The sequence below is a fragment of the Fulvia fulva genome, chromosome 11, assembly GCF_020509005.1.
Source record: "Fulvia fulva chromosome 11, complete sequence".
Classification (NCBI taxonomy): domain Eukaryota; kingdom Fungi; phylum Ascomycota; class Dothideomycetes; order Mycosphaerellales; family Mycosphaerellaceae; genus Fulvia; species Fulvia fulva.
Window position 1 is genome coordinate 1,493,264 of NC_063022.1, and position 16,704 is coordinate 1,509,967.

Genomic DNA, 16,704 nt, shown 5'->3' on the forward strand with positions numbered 1-16,704 from the left:
CCACCCCAGCTAAAACATCGCCCGTTCCCCGCCCTGCTCCGCCGACTTCTCCTCCTTCGCCACCGCTGCCACTATGCTCTTGGACACGCGCTGAGCACGTTCCGCCGCCCAGCTAAAGTCATCATTCCTCACCTTTCGGTCTTCCAACGACCCGAGCAACCAGACACCATTACCTGGAGCAAGGACGCCTCGCCGGAAGTTCACCCGGTACTCGCGGTCGACCTGCACCACCCCGCCATCAAGAAGACCGACAGGAATGTCGACCAGACTCCGGTCAATGGCGAAACTATACCCCGTCGCCGCGATGACCATGTCGAATGCACGCTCCGAAACGGACGTCTCGTTGGTCTGGGGATTCCTGAGCACCAGTCGCACCTTCTCGGCCTCCCGCTGAGTGCCTACCACTTCACTGTGCGATTTCATCTGGAAGCGCCACTTTGCCGAGTCTCGCTCGTGTATCTTCTGGGTATACTGTGCAGCGTAGATCTCTTCCAGTGTGTTCAAGTCGACTGTCGGCGTTGCGGACTGGCCCTGCCGGATCTCTGGTGGGACACTTCCAGATGCTGACTCGGGCCTGCTGAGCAGATCTTGCATCTTTGGCGAACCGTCGTCGGGTCGAAGTGCTGAGTCCGCATAGAAGATGGTAGCCGAGTGCTTGCCATGCGCTTGCTCCTGGGGACCGGACAAATGCTCGAATATCTCCGCGGCTTCCTGATCTGCGCCAACAATGGCCATGTTTAGCGGTCTCTTGGAGCTTCCTACATTCTCCAGCAAGCGATCGGTCTGACTAGAGTGCAGCACCAGAGGAGCTCGTGCCAGTGCCTCGGGAACATGTGCCTGAGCACCGCATGCGAAAACCACACGCTTCGCGAAGATCGAGCTTTGTGCTTTGGTCTTCGAGCTTCGCAGCTCAACGGCCCATTTTGCGACTTTCGCTGTACCATCCGCCCTCACTGGCTGCACCCGTGCCGCCTCCTGGCCATACCTGACCCAGCCCAGCTGCTCAACTTTGCCTGCTGCCCATCGGAAGTACTGTGCCATCAGCCGGCGGCTCGGGGAAAGCTTCGAGTTGTTCGCAAACCGTATGAGCTGATTCGTGGCATGTAGAAAGTTCACAAAGGTGTAGCTGGATCGCGGGTTCTGGGTCGTGACGAGATCGCGCAAGAAGGACGAGCCGACCTGTTTGTCTGGCAAGACATGGGCTGGTTGCCAGTCCCATTGGCTCCTTCGTTCGACAAACAAGATCCTCGAATTGGAGTCCTTGTCAGCAAGAGAAGCTGCTAGAGGCAATGCGGTTGTCCCGAATCCAATGCAGACCAGGTCGTACGTCTGCTGTTGTGGTGCCTCAGGACGCTTTCGCTCCCAGGACCGTTGTCTTTCAAGGGACCTCGGCTGTTCAATGTCTAAAGACATGGCTGAGCGTATACACAAGGACAAGAAGCTGACACTCAAAGTGGGGCTCGCAACGACAGCAGGAGGTTGTTTGAATCAGCTTTACGACTTGCAGACTGAACAACCGAGTGAAAGCTCTATCACAGAACTACGCTCCGCGCATCGGCATCGACGTGACCGCAGTCCACGGACTCATGGAAGCATTGTGGACACATCCTGATTGATCTCGCCATACTCGATCAGCCCCTACTTTCGTTGATCAAGAGCGATGTTTCGCCGCTACGGGTTCACCCTCGAAAGGAAACAAGCTTGAGCTCTCCAGCGGGTTCTCTCAGCGATGTGCTCGTTATCACTCGACGAGGTTGCATACGCAGGGCATAGACGCTAAGCGTACCACCGAAGGAACGCAGCGCACCACAAATAGATCTGGCATGCCGAGCGCCTCCACATCATCCCACGTCAAACCCTCATGCGCAGCACAACGATCGACGTGCCTTTGACCCCACTGTTCGTTCAGAGGATCGAGCACAAGAGAATACAGGTGTACCAACTCTCCGAGTATCCGTACGACCTACTGCTTCCACCTATACGAGGCTCCGCCATCCCTTTGCAGTCCTGTAGGTGTTTATGAGACGGGCGCGATCTTAGTGCGAGGCTGTGGTTGGCCGAAAATTGTTGTCAATTGTCTGTTAAATGGGCATCGTCAAAGGTTGCAGCCAATGTCTCCCTTGTCTTCAGATGGAAACTAGCGGGAGCTATTTGGCGGTGAGTTTTCAAAGGGATAGTCTGCAGCCACCAAAGCTTCCCAACGTCCACCTCATGCGCCGCGCCGGAGGCAAGGAACGACCAAGCGTCCAAGTCTGGCAAATTTTTATCAATCTAATCATTTAAGAGCGGATCTACCCACCCACCACATCACCGTGCATGCGCTACCACTTTCGCACGACACGAGCCTAGGTGATGTCGGTGGAGCGCGCCGACACAACAGCAGTCTGCAGACGCGGCGTTGATTTGGGTTTCAGTACGCCCGCGCTTCGCAGCCATGCAACAGCCACGCACTTGCGCTGAAGAAGCGAGCGCTACGCAAAGGATGAAGACACACGAGTGTCATTGGTGTCTTGCAAGCGACCGATTTAACCAACTCAGCCCTAGGCTGTTCAGCACGAGCCCGCCGATTGCGTGCGTGCCGAAGCTCTGCTCCGAGTTCGGTCTGACACCCTGGAAGTTCGGTATATCCTCGCCCGACTGACGTCCATCGGCATGTGGCCGAAGCATCAACGACGACAGGTATTCAGCGACTCCCGCGCGGACGAGGGCGTCGCACGAGGTCCCTGCTACAACGCCAAGCTACGACTTGCCGCGCTCCACGTTGCTCGTGAGCAGTAGATTCCAGTATTCTTGTGCAGCATGAGATCCGTCGTCTCGCAAGTGATTCCAACATGATTGTCGTACCTGATCCAGATCTAGAAGGTCGGGTCGCTGTCGTGAGGCGATGCTCACGTTGTGCCACGCAGCGCCTGGGATGAATTCGACATGTGATTGAAGTGCGGCTCCAGTAAAGGGCAACCACCCGGCTGTATGGGAATCCGATATGAATCCAAAAACACAGGACTAAGCGAAGTATGGGGGATCGTCCTGTTCAAGTACCGCGGGCGTGAAGGAACACATGCTGGCAACCACGGCAGAGATAGATCGGCCCCTTCTCCATCTGTTCGTCCACGTAGGTGGAACCGCCACCGACACCGACGGCAGGCAACGGCTCGCCAGGCACAAGGAACAGTATCAGATGGCGTCGATAGTCTTCCTCCAGCCAGCGGCATCTACTTATCTGATCCGAGAGCTGATGGAGGCAGGAAGTGACGGTAGCGACCGGTCCGTGATCGCAGTGCAGTGCCTTGCCGAGCCAAGTCTACCAACCAGCAGTGACGATGAGGACTTGACTCAGCGACATCATCAAGAGGCACAGCTCTCCATCTTATTGAGAGTCCGCACCGATCTAAGTGGAGGCTGCTTGACCCATTGTGCTGATGGCGACCACATGGACGACTGCCGACATGAGCCGTGATTGACGAACGAAAGAGCCCTCTGCTGTGTTGCGACTGAGTACGCCGATAACGTCCACATGGAGACCTACCGGCATGAACCACCATCAACCATCAGGATCTCGTCGTCAACAAGCGCCTCAATCAACCCCACAGCAACTGTATGATGTTCTTCATGATCGCAGATGAGATGATACCAAAGACCGGGCTGCTGGACGTTTTGTGTCTGCCACTTAGCACGAAGCGTGTCAGACTCGACAACTGCATCTGATGGCCTCATCACTGTATTAAAGTCAACGGCACACCGCTTCAACGAACAACGCCATCATTAATAGAATCGCGGAAACGACTTAAACTTTTTCCAGCTCAGCTACTCCCCGCCCCATCTCTATCTACCCAGAACCCATCAAATCTAATCCCCAAGGACTTGATGCAACGCATTCGTCCTATACGTCTTGCTACCCCTCAACAACTCCCTATGCGTCCCCTTCGCCGTACAAACCCCCTCCTCAATCACAAAGATACAATCCGCATTCTCGATAGTATGCAATCGATGCGCAATCGCAATCACCGTAATCCCCTTCCTCACATTCTCAAGAGCATCCTGCACCATCTTCTCGCTCTCACTGTCCAGTGCCGAAGTGCTCTCATCAAGAAGCAGTAGTCTCGGCTTCCGCAGCAGAGCACGAGCAATCGAGATCCGCTGCCGTTGTCCACCGGAGAACTGGTTACCGTTTGGTCCGCAGCGCGTCTCGTACTTATCGGGTAGCTCCATGATGGTGTCATGAATATGCGCGAGCCGGCATGCAGCTTCGATATCGGCATCTGTGACTTCCTCATCCGGGCGTGCGCCCAGGGAAAGGTTGAATTTCAGGCTGCCCTCGAACATGACGCTTTCTTGTGGTACGAGAGCGATGTCGTTGCGGAATTCGGGACCGGTGAAGTCGCTGATGTTGCGGCCGTCAATGGTGACTCTGCCGGATGAGGGGCGGTAGAAGCGTTCGATGAGGGAGATGATGGTGGATTTGCCGGCTCCTGAGGGACCGACGAGGGCGCAGAATTGACCGGGCCTGATGTCGATGTTGAGACCGCGGAGGACTTTGGCGTCTGGGCGAGCTGGGTAGGAGAATTCTACGTTCTCGAAGGCCACTCGTGCGCCGCCGGAACGTGTCTTTTCGGATGTGCTTGCAGCGGCTTCGACGTCTTTTGTGTGGGCGGGATCATGGTCGTCATCCTTGTATGGTCCCTTGACGATAGCCTTCTGCGTTACTGTCAAAGCTCTCTTGCCGACATCAAGCAGGTCTAAGATTCTGGCTGCGGAGACCTTGGACTTGGAGAAGTCTGGTGCCAAAGCGAAGAGCTGGCCACAAGTCTGGGCGCTGAATAGCATGGCTGGGAGAACGATGAAGAATTGCGTCTGGCTGTACCATCCTTCGATGATGTTCCTCGAGCCCCACCAGTAGGCCAGCGCATATACGAGGTTACTGATACTGTACGCGGTGGCAAGCCAGGCATTGCTCCACAGCAGCATCTTGAGCGTCTCATCGTATGGCTTCTTCAACGCGCGATGGTATACATTGACGGCTTCGTCTTCGAGTGAGAAGATCGAGATGACACGGATGGAGTTGACAGCTTCAGTGGCGTAGCCGGTCGCGCCGGAGAAGGCCTTCGCATGCTTCTCGCCGAACTTGGCGAAGCATCGCAGACGCATGATTCCTGAGCCGAGAAGAACCGGAACACAAGCCAACAGGACGATGGCGATACGCCAAGCAACAATCATCGACAGGATGATGCCGGCGAAGGTGTTGATGATGACGGAGAATAGCGTTCCGAGCACGGGTCCAGTGAGACCAGCAAGAGCGTTGGCATCGGTCGTTAGGTACGAGAGCAGATCAGCAGCGTCTCGGCCACCAGACTCGTGCCAGTCGATATCCTGTCCCAGCAGAGTTCGCAAACACAAGACCCGGATTTTCTCTAGAGTATTCTCGCCAACCAGGCCGAATGTCGTGCCCATGAAGAAGTTGGCGAAGAATTCGATGATGGCCAAGATGAAGAACAAAAGACCCCAGAAGTGACCAGCTGACAGGATTGAAGCGGCAGATTTGCAAGCGCTGAAGCTGCTGATGGTGTGTCCGAAGATGACTGCCTCACCAGAGTATGATCCTCCCACGATTGCGGAGGAGGTAAATGCAACGAGCATCCACAGAGCTTGTGACCGCGTAAGGGTTCCTATGCCGCAGATGGTCGACCACACGCCTCGTTTGCTGCCTTCTTCTCTGATTGGCTTGTTCTTGTCGGCGTCAGCGTCCGCCTTCTCAACAGCCTTCTCGCTGTCGAGAGGCACGGACTTCTCGTCGAGTACGCTCTTCTCCTTGTCGATGGTTTCATCGCTAGTACGTCCATCGGCGGAGGAGATGTCATCCTCAGAGACATTTCCAGCAGCGAGGACTTCTGTAGGGTCGTGATGTCTCACATTCTGCAAGCGTACCATACTGGCATATGTGCCATCTGCGGCGATAAGGTCTTCATGTGTTCCCTGTTCGACGATCTTGCCACTTCGCATGACAATGATGCTGTCGGCATGTCTTACAGTCGACAGGCGATGTGCGATGTTGATCGTTGTCCTTCCCTTGGAGGCTTCGCGCAGAGCACCGTGGATGAGCCTTTCACTGCGAGAGTCCAGTGCGGAAGTGGCTTCATCAAGCAGAAGGATCTTGGGATCACGCATGACTGCGCGAGCAAGTGCGAGTCTTTGCTTCTGGCCACCACTGAACTTGTTGCCTGCTGCACCAACAGAGGTTGCGATACCATGGTCAAGGCGCTCGATGAAGCCGGTGGCATCAGCAATGGCTGCTGCCTTCGTCACACGCTCCACCACACTCCTCATTGCGGTGGACTGCGTTGCCAGCGTGGCATCGAAGGGCTGACCATCACGAACTTTCTCGGCAAACTCTGCTAGCTCGCCGCTGAGGACCACATCCACTTCATCTTGCTCGGCGTCCGAGTTGATGAGACCATGAGCAATGTTTTCCAGAATAGAACGATCTAACAACGCAGGGTCCTGCTGAACAGCGCCGATGCAACCACGGAGGTGGCCTACGTTCAGCTCCTTGATATCAACGCCGTCCAATCGTACGGTGCCTTCAGCTGGATCGTACAAGCGGGCCAGAAGAGCGGCTACCGTCGACTTGCCGCTACCAGACTGACCAACGATTGCTGTGTGCTTGTATGCTGGGATACTCATTGACAGTTCCTTGACCACCACGGTGTCCGGGCGACTCGGGTAAGCGAAGCTCACATTCTCGAAGTTGATGGCACCAGCGACATGAGCAAGTCGTTGTCCGGATGTGCGGTCCGTGGGGTCAATCTTCGACTGTCGCTTGATAGATTGGTTGAGCTTCGTGTAAGCACCAGCAGCAGTACCAAAGATCTGCATGAACGGTGCAATACGGCTCAGGATGAAGGATGCATCAATCAAGAGAAAGATGACAGTGTACACAGCTCCGACCTGAGAGCTTGCAGCGTCAGTGCCGACAGAGTCTGCGATACTCTTGCTGCCCTGCCAGTATGCTAGCGCATTGGTGGAGTAAGCAATGAAGTAGAGCAGGCCCAGCTGTACACCTGCCACGATAGCCTTCTTGACGCCCTCGGCGCTGGCCTTGGCCATGAGGTCCGCGAATCTGCGCTCCAGTCGCGCGGCTGCACCAAAGGCGTGAACGATGGTGAGTTTGTTCAAGCTTTCCGAGGCAATGGATGTGGCGCTTGCGATCTCGTCTGAGTACGTGCCGGCATACTTCTCGGTGAAGTAGCCACCAACGTAGGCCATGAGGAAGTATGCTGGGACCAGTGACACCAGTATCCCAGCGAGTACAGCATGCTTGATGAAGGCTACGATGTACGATGCCACGAAGTAGGAGATACTGCTGATGACAATGCCGACCTTCTCAGATGTACCCTTCTGGATCTCATCAAGGTCGGTAGATAACCTCGAAGAGACATCACCGGCAGGCAGCTGGTCGAAAAAGGCAAGTTCCTGGCGCAGAAGACTTCGCAGATACGTCTCGCGCAGACGGCGCACGAGTCGTTCCCCAAACAAGGACCAGCATGTGGTGTGGAGGTAGATGAAGCACCAGTTGGCAATGGTCACATAGATGATGTAAAGCACCTTGGTGCGTACCGAGTCCGACAGCGATGAGGTGTCTTGGCCGGAGTTTTCAGCACAGTTGGCCGAGGTCAGGTTGTCGATGAGCTGTCCGAAGAGGATTCCAAGAAGTGGGAATGGCACACCAGCTGCGATGGATCCTATCAATCCGCCCAGGAACAGGAGGAGATCCCAGACGTTGCCTCCAGGGCTGAGGAGAAGTCGATAGTAGACGGTGGCCCGCTCTTGCCATGGCTCCTTTTCAACAGCATTGTCCTCTGGCTTGGCCTCCTGTACTCAATCAGGCATCTGCAGTACTGGCAAGCGGCGTCTCGCCTACCTTCTTCCTGAACTGAAAGCCCATCTTTTCAGCGCGTCTGCTTCAGCTCCGCACAGGATCTCCCACGATGATGTCGATGCCATGTTCGCGTGCATCGAGACTCGCACAGCATCACGTGCTGCCGTCGGTGGTGCCGTCTGCGGCATCGGCAAGGCCGCCAAGCGCATCCTGCGGCATCGACTCATCTTGACACGCGCGTGGACAGTGAATGCTCCGAATGTGGTACGGGATGGAAACTGTTGTGGGTGCAGACCGATGGAGTCGACCAACATCAATGCAGGCTAAACAAGCTCGCGACCCCGGCCGCGAGCTGCCCCACTCTGGTCTCTCGCCATGCCACGTGCATGCATGCCTTCGCCTGGCATCTCGCCGCAACCGGGCTGTGGATCGGCGGCTGCCGGTTATCTGATGGCGCTAAGATTGATCAAAATCTGCTGTCCCTTGCCCAGCCGCTGAGACGTTCCATGGATTGCCATACTGTACGCTGTACCCGACTGCCTGCAGGCTGCAGCCGGTGACTCTGAGCTTGCAGCACCAACGTCGCTTCCCCGTCGCTTCCCCGTCGGCAACATCGTCGATGCCAGTGTGAGCTCACCAGCAGCATCAGCTGTTCTCGTGACGTCGGACGCGTGCGAAGTCGGCAGAAGATGGTGCAGTATGCTCCCTTGGCCGTGAGAGAGTCCAGCATTGGCAGAGGACGGCGTAGAAGCTTAGCCGTAGCACTCCTGCAGGCTGGCGTAAGGTAGAGCCAAGTTCGGCGATTCGCACTCTTTCCTCGACAGCCATCATGATGACTTGCCTAACACTTCCCACGACCCTCCGTCTTCCTCATCCATACTTGACGACATATCGCATCCACCAAGTTGACAGCCGGCAAGCTCCGACGCGATATGGCACGAAGCTCCTCCAGATCAAGCACGAGCCCAGAAGCTCTGCCAAAACGCCAACACAGCAGGATGGCCAAGCTCCACCGGAGCAGCTGCACAGCAGTGTTGCCTTCTCGAACCCCATACAAGACCAGAGAGAAGATCAGCTCCCGCCTGAATCCAACAACTTCTTCTGGGGTCGCGTGCGGCGAGCACCAAAGTCAGACTTTGTGTGGAACGAGCCCCACGCGCCAACCATTGCTCAAGCGTGGTTGATCGTGTATGCACTCTTCACCTTGCGACCGGAGCTGGAGTACTTTCGATTGGGACTGGTCGGTGTGGACAGCCACAAGCTCGCTGGTGAGCTCAAGCTTGTCCACTTGGCAGTCCAGCATCCCGTGCCTGAAGGCAAGGCAAGCACAGATTCAGAAGCATATGCAAATGAGTTGGTCTTGACGCGAGCCACCTTCTGGCAAGGAGCAGGGTCTCCCTTCGGACCGCGGCCAGTATGGTCTCCAGATGCTCAGAAAGGCCTCGTGTCGGGCAGAGATCTGGCAGAATACCCGGCATTCCCCCAAGACTTCACTGCGACCACCAGGTTCCCGACAGAACGCGTTCATGCATTCCATCCTCGCAGACCATTGAAGCCGGCACCGGGCTCTCTGATCTACAGCAGATACATCCCTCATCTAGACGAGCACTTCAGCATGTATGCGCTGGACTACCACAATGATGAGCATCTAGGCCTATTCAACCAATGGCAGAACGATCCATTTGTAGCAGCAGGCTGGAACGAGACGGGTACATTGGATCAGCACAGAACATATCTCAAGAATCTGCACGACGATCCTCACACCATGACGCTCCTCGCCAAGTTTGACGATGTCTTCTTTGCATATTATGAGGTCTACTGGGGCAAAGCAAGTAGAGCACTGCACTCGTGACCATGCGGACACTAATCCCTGCCTACAGGAGGACCACTTCGGCGTCTACTGCAACGCCGGTGACTACGATCGTGGTCGACATGCCTTGGTCGGCGATACTCGCTTCCGAGGCAAGCCCAGAGTCTCCGCCTGGTGGTCCAGCACAATCCATTACCTGTTCCTCGACGAACCACGCACGCAAGAAGTCATCGGAGAGCCAAAGCTCACGAACGCAACGGTCCTGTCCTACGACCTGATGACTGGATTCAACGTGACGAAGCATGTGGACCTTGGTCACAAAAGAAGTGCCGCGGAGAAAGTCAGCAGAGAACGATTCTTTCAGATCTGCCCGCTGCACTTCGACGGCGAGACGAATGTCGGTGGGACGGGCATCAAGCTCTTTGCCAAGTTATGAGAAGGACAAAATGGAGAGACAGAGATACCTGGGCCTGATGTCGTCGTTGAGACGTGCAGGAGCTTTCGGGTCTGAGAATGAAGCAGCGGGAAAGACTATGCCTGTTGTAAAGGCAGGGGATGCCAGCATCTTGCGTGCTGTACTGGTACTGTGCGCTGAATGGGTGGGTGGAATTTTGATAGCCGTACTCGTCTGGCTCATGCTCTGACAAAGAATATGGTTGTGAGTTGACTTTCACATGTTTCTCAACACGCCAATCTCCATCCGAGGATACTCGCATTGCAGTATGTTACCATCGTGCCATGGTATAAATGCCGAACATGAGCCGATATCGGGGACGATATAAAACCCGGACATCAGCCCATCCGTCTACACTACACCCACCTCGACAAATTCACTCCACCACGTGATCACAAACATCAAGCCCCCATCATGTCGACCCTATACTCATACCCCCTCAAACCAGCCTCCTGGAACGAAAGAGACGTGCTCCTCTTCGCAACCAGCATCGACATCGACCCATCCCAACTACAATACCTCTACGTACGTAAATCCCCTCTCACCATCACAAATCCATCCCATCACTAATCCCCACACCCCACAGGAAAACCACCCCAAATTCACCCCATTCCCAACCTACCCCATCGCCCTAACCTTCAAACACAATCACACAACCACCACATCCTTCGCCTCCCACTTCACCCAACACCTCACTCCCCCGCCCAACTTCATCCCAGACTTCCCCAAACTCGACATAACCCGCGTCGTAGACGGACAACGCACGCTTCAAATCCTGCGGACGATTCCCACCACCTCTAAGGGCCGAGACTTCCGGATCCGATCGACAGTTACCGGCGTCTGGGACAAAGGACGCGGCAAACCAACCATCATCCAAACGGACCACGTCTTGCTGGAAATCCCCAAAGTCGCCACGACGTTCGGCGGGCGGAAAGTCGAGGAGATTTTCACGCGCATGTCTGAAACTGCCATCTTCATGGGCCAGGGCGGATGGGGTGGTCCTAATCCTCCTTGCCCCTCAGGAACAGACACTTTCAAGCCAGCCCGTCACCCCGACGTAACACACCACCACCCCATCCCATCAAACGCCCACCTCGTCTACCGCCTCAACGGCGATTACAACCCCCTCCACGCCACCGGGGTGCAAGCAGCGATCGTGCAGCCGACGCCGATTATGCATGGGTTATACAGCTGGAATGTCGTTGCAGGGATTGTCGTGAAGAGGTTTGGCGGGGTGTTGAGGAGGTTTCGGGCGAGGTTTGCAAAGCCGGTGAGGCCCGGGGATGGGCTTGAGGTGGAGATGTGGAGGGTTGAGAAGGGGAGTGGGGAGTTTGAGGTGAGGTTTGAGGCGAGGGTGGAGGGGAAGGTGGTGCTTGCGGAAGGGGTTGCGGGGTTGGAAGGTGGGAGAGGGGAGGTTGGGCAGGTGCGAAAGGTGCAGGAATTGGTCTCGAGGTTGTAGTGTGCGAGATCTTTTGAGTTTCTTTGAAGCTCGTTCTAGCACCGGGACCTGTTGTATAGATCCAGCGATCGGTGGCTCAGAGCCGGGAGCGTCCAACGCTGATGCCACACTTCGGCGTCACTGGCATATACACCCTTCATCCTCCTCGTAACGATGGGACCGGCAAGAAGTTCCAAGTATCGTCTCGAACTTGTACGCCGTCTCTTCCATGGGCAGAAGGCGTAGAAGCTTTGCATTAACGACTGGCCGGTGACGCGATCAATGTTGTGCAAGATGAACTGAGAGCGGGAGCAGAAGCTGCTATGTCTCATCCTGCTTCTGGTCGGATTCACGCTGGTGTCTCGGAACTCCAAGCGAATTGTCTCCATGAAGCGTACACACCCAGTACGCTTCGCACCATGGTCTTTCATGATGAAAGTGTCCAGTACTGCCTCTTGCCGTACTCCATATTTCCCAGTACGCCGTCGACTGGCCAATCTCGTCAGGCCGAAGTAGTGACAGTCTTCAACGTCAGACGAGGGTTCTAACGCTTCATAAGCGGCGTGTACCTTGTTGGATGATATTGTTTCGCAAGTGATTTTCCAGGAGAATCTGTCCACAGCGCAGCCAGGAATGGTGCTGCGTTATGTACTTGTTGGCACGTCTTCCACGAAGCGCCGTGCATATATGCTCCAACCCCGGCCCAGCTAGTCTCGTGGGTACCTAGGGAAGTGCTGCTGATATATATTCCCAGGCATTTGAGCAGCCGCGGTCAGATTCGGGATCATGGTCGGCGGGAAGTGAACATCAGCCAGCTCTGCTTCAGTGGGCATATTCAGTGGTTCCGTTTGGGTGATGCCAATGTTGTGAATGTTCGCCGCAGCTGTGACGTTGAATGCGGCCGGATCCATGCCGGCTGAGTTCGCGCTGTAGTCGCCGGTGAAGTCGGTCATGTTGAAGTCTGGAAGGTTAAGGTCGCCGGTGTAGTGTTCGGGGTTGAAGACTTTCTCCCATTCAGCCTGGCGAAGTGGTCAGTAAAGACGTCGTCGAGGCAGGAGGTTGTGCTGTTTCTTACCCAGTCGATGTCTTCCATAGTTCCCATCTGCACGTCTTGTCCCTTGCCTGACGTACTATTCTGCCGCGAGCTGCTAGTATCAGAGTCCGCTCTCGGCGGAGGTGGACTGAAGTGCGCAGGTGGGAGCGTTCCAGCACCTGCTGCCTGTGCGGCTGAGTTCCGATGCATCTGACCCATCTCATCGAGCATCACGTCTGCACGTTGGTATAGACCGATCTTGTTGCCGCCAACTCTTTGCTCCATCTGCTTGGACACTTTCACTTTGCGCATTTGATGGTACACCTCCATTCGATCTCTCAGATCGGTAAGCACCAGCTCTGCTTTTTGCTTTGGTGCAAGGTGGGCAGGTATCTCGAAGATGTAGTCAAGACACTTCCACACTCGAGCGGCCTCCTTCCGCATTGGATACGCGTATACCTCAACCATGAGTAGGAGTGCTGCATGGTATTGGTTGAAAGCACCACGATACCACGTCCATGCTTGCATCTCGCGATCGGTTTCGTACGCTATCGAAGACTCCATCTGGTAAAGACCGGCTTCAATGAGAACTTGTCGTAAGCGATCCGGCATTCGTTGTGTTGTGCTGAACAAATATCGATGCAAGACTTGTAAATGGAGCGCTCTCGTATGCATTTCGAAGAGGAGACGTCCGAATCTTTGGAAAGGTACTGCATCGTCAATCATCGGTAAATACCTGTCCTCCATGCTTGTCCGAAATTTCTGTACTTTCACCAGTATGGATGTGAGCGATTTCTTCTTCTTGTCCAAGGCAACAATGTCGTACCAGACCTGTCGCCGCATCTCTTGACATTCCGCGCGGATGCGCATGAACGTCATATCAGTCCAGTACGACTTGTCCTCCCCAGGCGGGTCAGGTCCAAGCAGATCCAGATCGTCCACATTCATTGGCATCTTGGTGTCGTAGTCCTCCTTCCGGATCTGAGGACGGGGACCAGTGGCTTCGCATGTCCTCATGTCGAGAAAGCACAATTGATGCCAGACCATTCGTCGAACGTGTGTTTCGATGGGTGTCATGTTGTAGTACGACCCATCGCGATGCAATCCCATACACTCAGCAAGACGAATGGCCGTTCCTACCAATGCTGAGTGGCCTCGGGAGACCTCAGAGCGCACCAAAGGAATGAGGTACATTACAAACGCCTGCATCGTGTCGACTCGAGTAGTCCTCAAGAAGTTGGCCTTTGCAAGTGCTGTCTCGGCTCCAGACCGTAGATTATCGACCAGTGCGTTCTTGGTCGTGCCAAAGCGCTGCATGATCTGCTCGGTGGTCATACTGACAGCTGCTGAGAACATGGCGCTGAAGATGATTGCCTGCACAGATGCCACAGGCTCACTACCCGTAGCGATCTGTCCCCAGAAGAGAGTGTACTGCGCTTCGAAGGTAGGACGGTGCACGATGCGACACATGTAATGCACTGCTGTCCAGTACTGGTCGGTGAGCTGGTCAGCTGCATTCTTAGAGGGCAGATAGTCGATTAAGCTGGCGCTCATGCTGGCTCCGGGAAAGAAGAAGCTCGAAGCAGGAGCGATATAGTCGGGCCCCGGACCAATGTAGCTCTTTGGGGAGGCTTGCAGTTTTGGTGCACCTGGGCGTAGATCGATGTGATCGTTTATCGTTGGGGTCGTGGAGTAGCGAGACTTGCCAGCTTTGACGTCTTCAAGGGTATCGTTGAGCTCCTCGACAAGCTTCGGACGTATCCAACCGCCTATGCGTTCGGAGATGCGCATCTTTCCCATCTAGAGCACGTTAAGGTTGGTTCTCGCTGTGAAACATAGTGCACTCACCTGAACACCAAGATCCATTAACTCATCGTCGACATTGTCTTCGTATACATTGTCGAGTGACGCCAAGGGCGTAGGCTCTAGCGCGTCCTCATCTTCGTTGGCAGCATTTTCATCATCTTCTGCTTCCCGAAGCTGTCTGAACTCCTCTGCTGTGAGCTTGACCACATTGCCACCACCCAGATGGGCTTTCTGGGTCTTGGCCGCGACTTCTCGCTCGAGGTTCTTCTCGAGCGCGCCCATCTTCTCCTTGATATCCGCCAGCTTCTGCTGTGCTGACGGATCTAGAGCAGGCGCCAGGTACAGGCAGTCCCGCCTGAAGCGGGTGCAATTCGTGCATGGTGCTTGTTTGTCACACTTCAGCTTGCGACGTCGACACTCCAGACAAGAGGTGATCTGACGATTCCTTCGGCGGATCCTAGGGGCACTCTGTGCGGCCGCCCTGTTGGCGTTTTTGGTCTCATCTGGCGAGGATGGATCTCGGTACGTTGCCGATTGAATGGCCGAGTAGTTGGCGTTCCCAAGGGCGTCAACGGAGCCTCGGGGATTGCTGCCGCTTCCAGACGCGCCTACTGTAGCAGAATACATCCACGAGTCCATCTTGCGCAAGGTACATGTACGTTGCGCGTTGCGTGCCTTACGGCCGAAGCGCTGGGGGATGCACTGCCACTGTCGAGGTGAGAGCCGGCTGCCGATCGGTCTTGCTCAAAAAGGCACGTCAGTCCGCATACATACATACATGTACTTCTGATGACTGCCCGTGCATTCCTGTTCAGACAAGACGCTACAATCAGGACAGAGGAGGGCAAGTTGCGGTCGCTCTCGTTCTTAGCCAGGCAACCAGGCCCCGGTCCCCGGTCTTCTGCTGTCGATGGCGCTGCTCGAGCGGTGCGTTAGCCCGCCGTCCCGATCTTGCGACCAATCAAGGCACTTTCCGCTGGAGAGACACCAGATCAATCGGTCTGCACACAGATGATCTACTAACACCCAACGGGACGTACGTGGGTACAGAGGAAACTGCCTGCTTCACTGCGAGTAACGCTGGGAAATGGCAGTCCGGTCTGTTGTTACTTGGGTAATAATGACCCTCGGCGTGTCCGTGTGAGAGAGATCGGGATCCCCTGTCGTCCTCTGCTGACGAAGTGCCTGTCCCCACCCAGAAGCTGGGAACGCCTTGCGCGAAGGATCGAATGGATCCCCAGCAATCTGCCCGATACGACGCTTCGCACGTGCTCTGGATCGGGTGAGGTCCTGGATGACTTTTTAGCACTGCCTGTCCACGGTTTCCGGAGCTGCTCCATCAAGATCAAGACGATTGTCAATATCATAGGACAAGACCACTTCGGAACATACTGCTCAGCTCTGCGGACTTGATCCGCCTGCGCAGCTCGCGATAGTATTGCCCACGCCTGGGAAGCATACACTGGCAGACGGCTTCGTTCGCACGGGAGCATCACGCCAAGCAATCTTCATGGTTCACATTGTGCTGAAACGATTCTGGAACTTCTGGAAGCCAAAGTTGATGACAAAAGTGTACAAACAACCCATGGCTTGTCTTTCGGCAAGTTGCGAAAATATTACCAATGTGCTCTCTGTGCCATGAAGCCTTCTTGACAGACGATGCACGAATGTATCCGCTACAAATTGGCAATGTCGCAAGCCTGGCAAAGTGGCCTCATTGAAACTTGTCGGAGTCACAGATACCTGTGGACATGGCTGTATCGATGCTTAATCGCTATGGAGAACGGTCGTATATCACGTTATGGATGTGGGAAGTTATTGTACGGGCTTATATAGGGTGTTTCAAAAGCAGGTTGTGTATTACATGTGTCTATCTATAACAGACGAGTATTGCTCCTAAAGAGACTATAGGCAACTAATTAGTTACCTAATTCTTAGCGTACGTAGCCTTAAGTCTTAATAATAGGCTATTACCTATATATACGCTTAGATCGCAATATACCCCCTTAGCTCATACGCTAGAGTAAATAAGCTAATCCTATAAAATCACGTATACCCTATTATAACTACCCCCTCTATCTATAGTAGTAACGTTAGGCCCTCGGTATTAATACTACTATAGTAAGGGTAAGTTAGTTATTTTAAGTAAAGTAAGCTAAGGTAATGTAAGGTAAGCTTTATACCCCTTCTTTACTCCTTTAGCCTTACTATACTACTACTATTATTAGCTATATAATAAGCTATAGATTATATAACTATTACCGGTAAGATAGCTTTAGTAATAGTCTCC

General features: G+C 54.6%; 5 protein-coding genes across 5 annotated transcripts; 2 read left to right on the top strand and 3 right to left on the bottom strand.

The window, feature by feature from the left end:
- Positions 1-9: 9 nt before the first annotated feature.
- CLAFUR5_12915 (L-ornithine N(5)-monooxygenase) lies at positions 10-1,413 on the bottom strand (the record flags this gene model as incomplete). Its single annotated transcript, XM_047912063.1, has 1 exon — positions 10-1,413. The coding sequence occupies one exon, from the start codon at positions 1,411-1,413 to the stop codon at positions 10-12; it is 1,404 nt and encodes a 467-aa protein (XP_047768213.1).
- A 2,433-nt stretch (positions 1,414-3,846) lies between these two features.
- On the bottom strand, positions 3,847-7,939 carry CLAFUR5_12916 (ABC multidrug transporter MDR2; the record flags this gene model as incomplete). The annotated part of the gene is made up of 2 exons (XM_047912064.1): positions 3,847-7,866; positions 7,916-7,939. 2 exons carry the CDS (start codon positions 7,937-7,939, stop codon positions 3,847-3,849), a joined length of 4,044 nt encoding a protein of 1,347 aa, XP_047768212.1.
- A 766-nt stretch (positions 7,940-8,705) lies between these two features.
- Positions 8,706-10,119, top strand: CLAFUR5_12917 (N(5)-hydroxyornithine:cis-anhydromevalonyl coenzyme A-N(5)-transacylase sidF; the record flags this gene model as incomplete). The annotated part of the gene is made up of 2 exons (XM_047912065.1): positions 8,706-9,701; positions 9,754-10,119. The coding sequence occupies 2 exons, from the start codon at positions 8,706-8,708 to the stop codon at positions 10,117-10,119; spliced, it is 1,362 nt and encodes a 453-aa protein (XP_047768211.1).
- Positions 10,120-10,551: 432 nt separating this feature from the next.
- Positions 10,552-11,596, top strand: CLAFUR5_12918 (putative dehydratase NIT22; the record flags this gene model as incomplete). Its single annotated transcript, XM_047912066.1, has 2 exons — positions 10,552-10,662; positions 10,724-11,596. 2 exons carry the CDS (start codon positions 10,552-10,554, stop codon positions 11,594-11,596), a joined length of 984 nt encoding a protein of 327 aa, XP_047768012.1.
- Positions 11,597-12,282: 686 nt separating this feature from the next.
- On the bottom strand, positions 12,283-15,053 carry CLAFUR5_12919 (Bikaverin cluster transcription factor bik5; the record flags this gene model as incomplete). Its single annotated transcript, XM_047912067.1, has 3 exons — positions 12,283-12,594; positions 12,651-14,408; positions 14,457-15,053. 3 exons carry the CDS (start codon positions 15,051-15,053, stop codon positions 12,283-12,285), a joined length of 2,667 nt encoding a protein of 888 aa, XP_047768479.1.
- Positions 15,054-16,704: the final 1,651 nt, after the last annotated feature.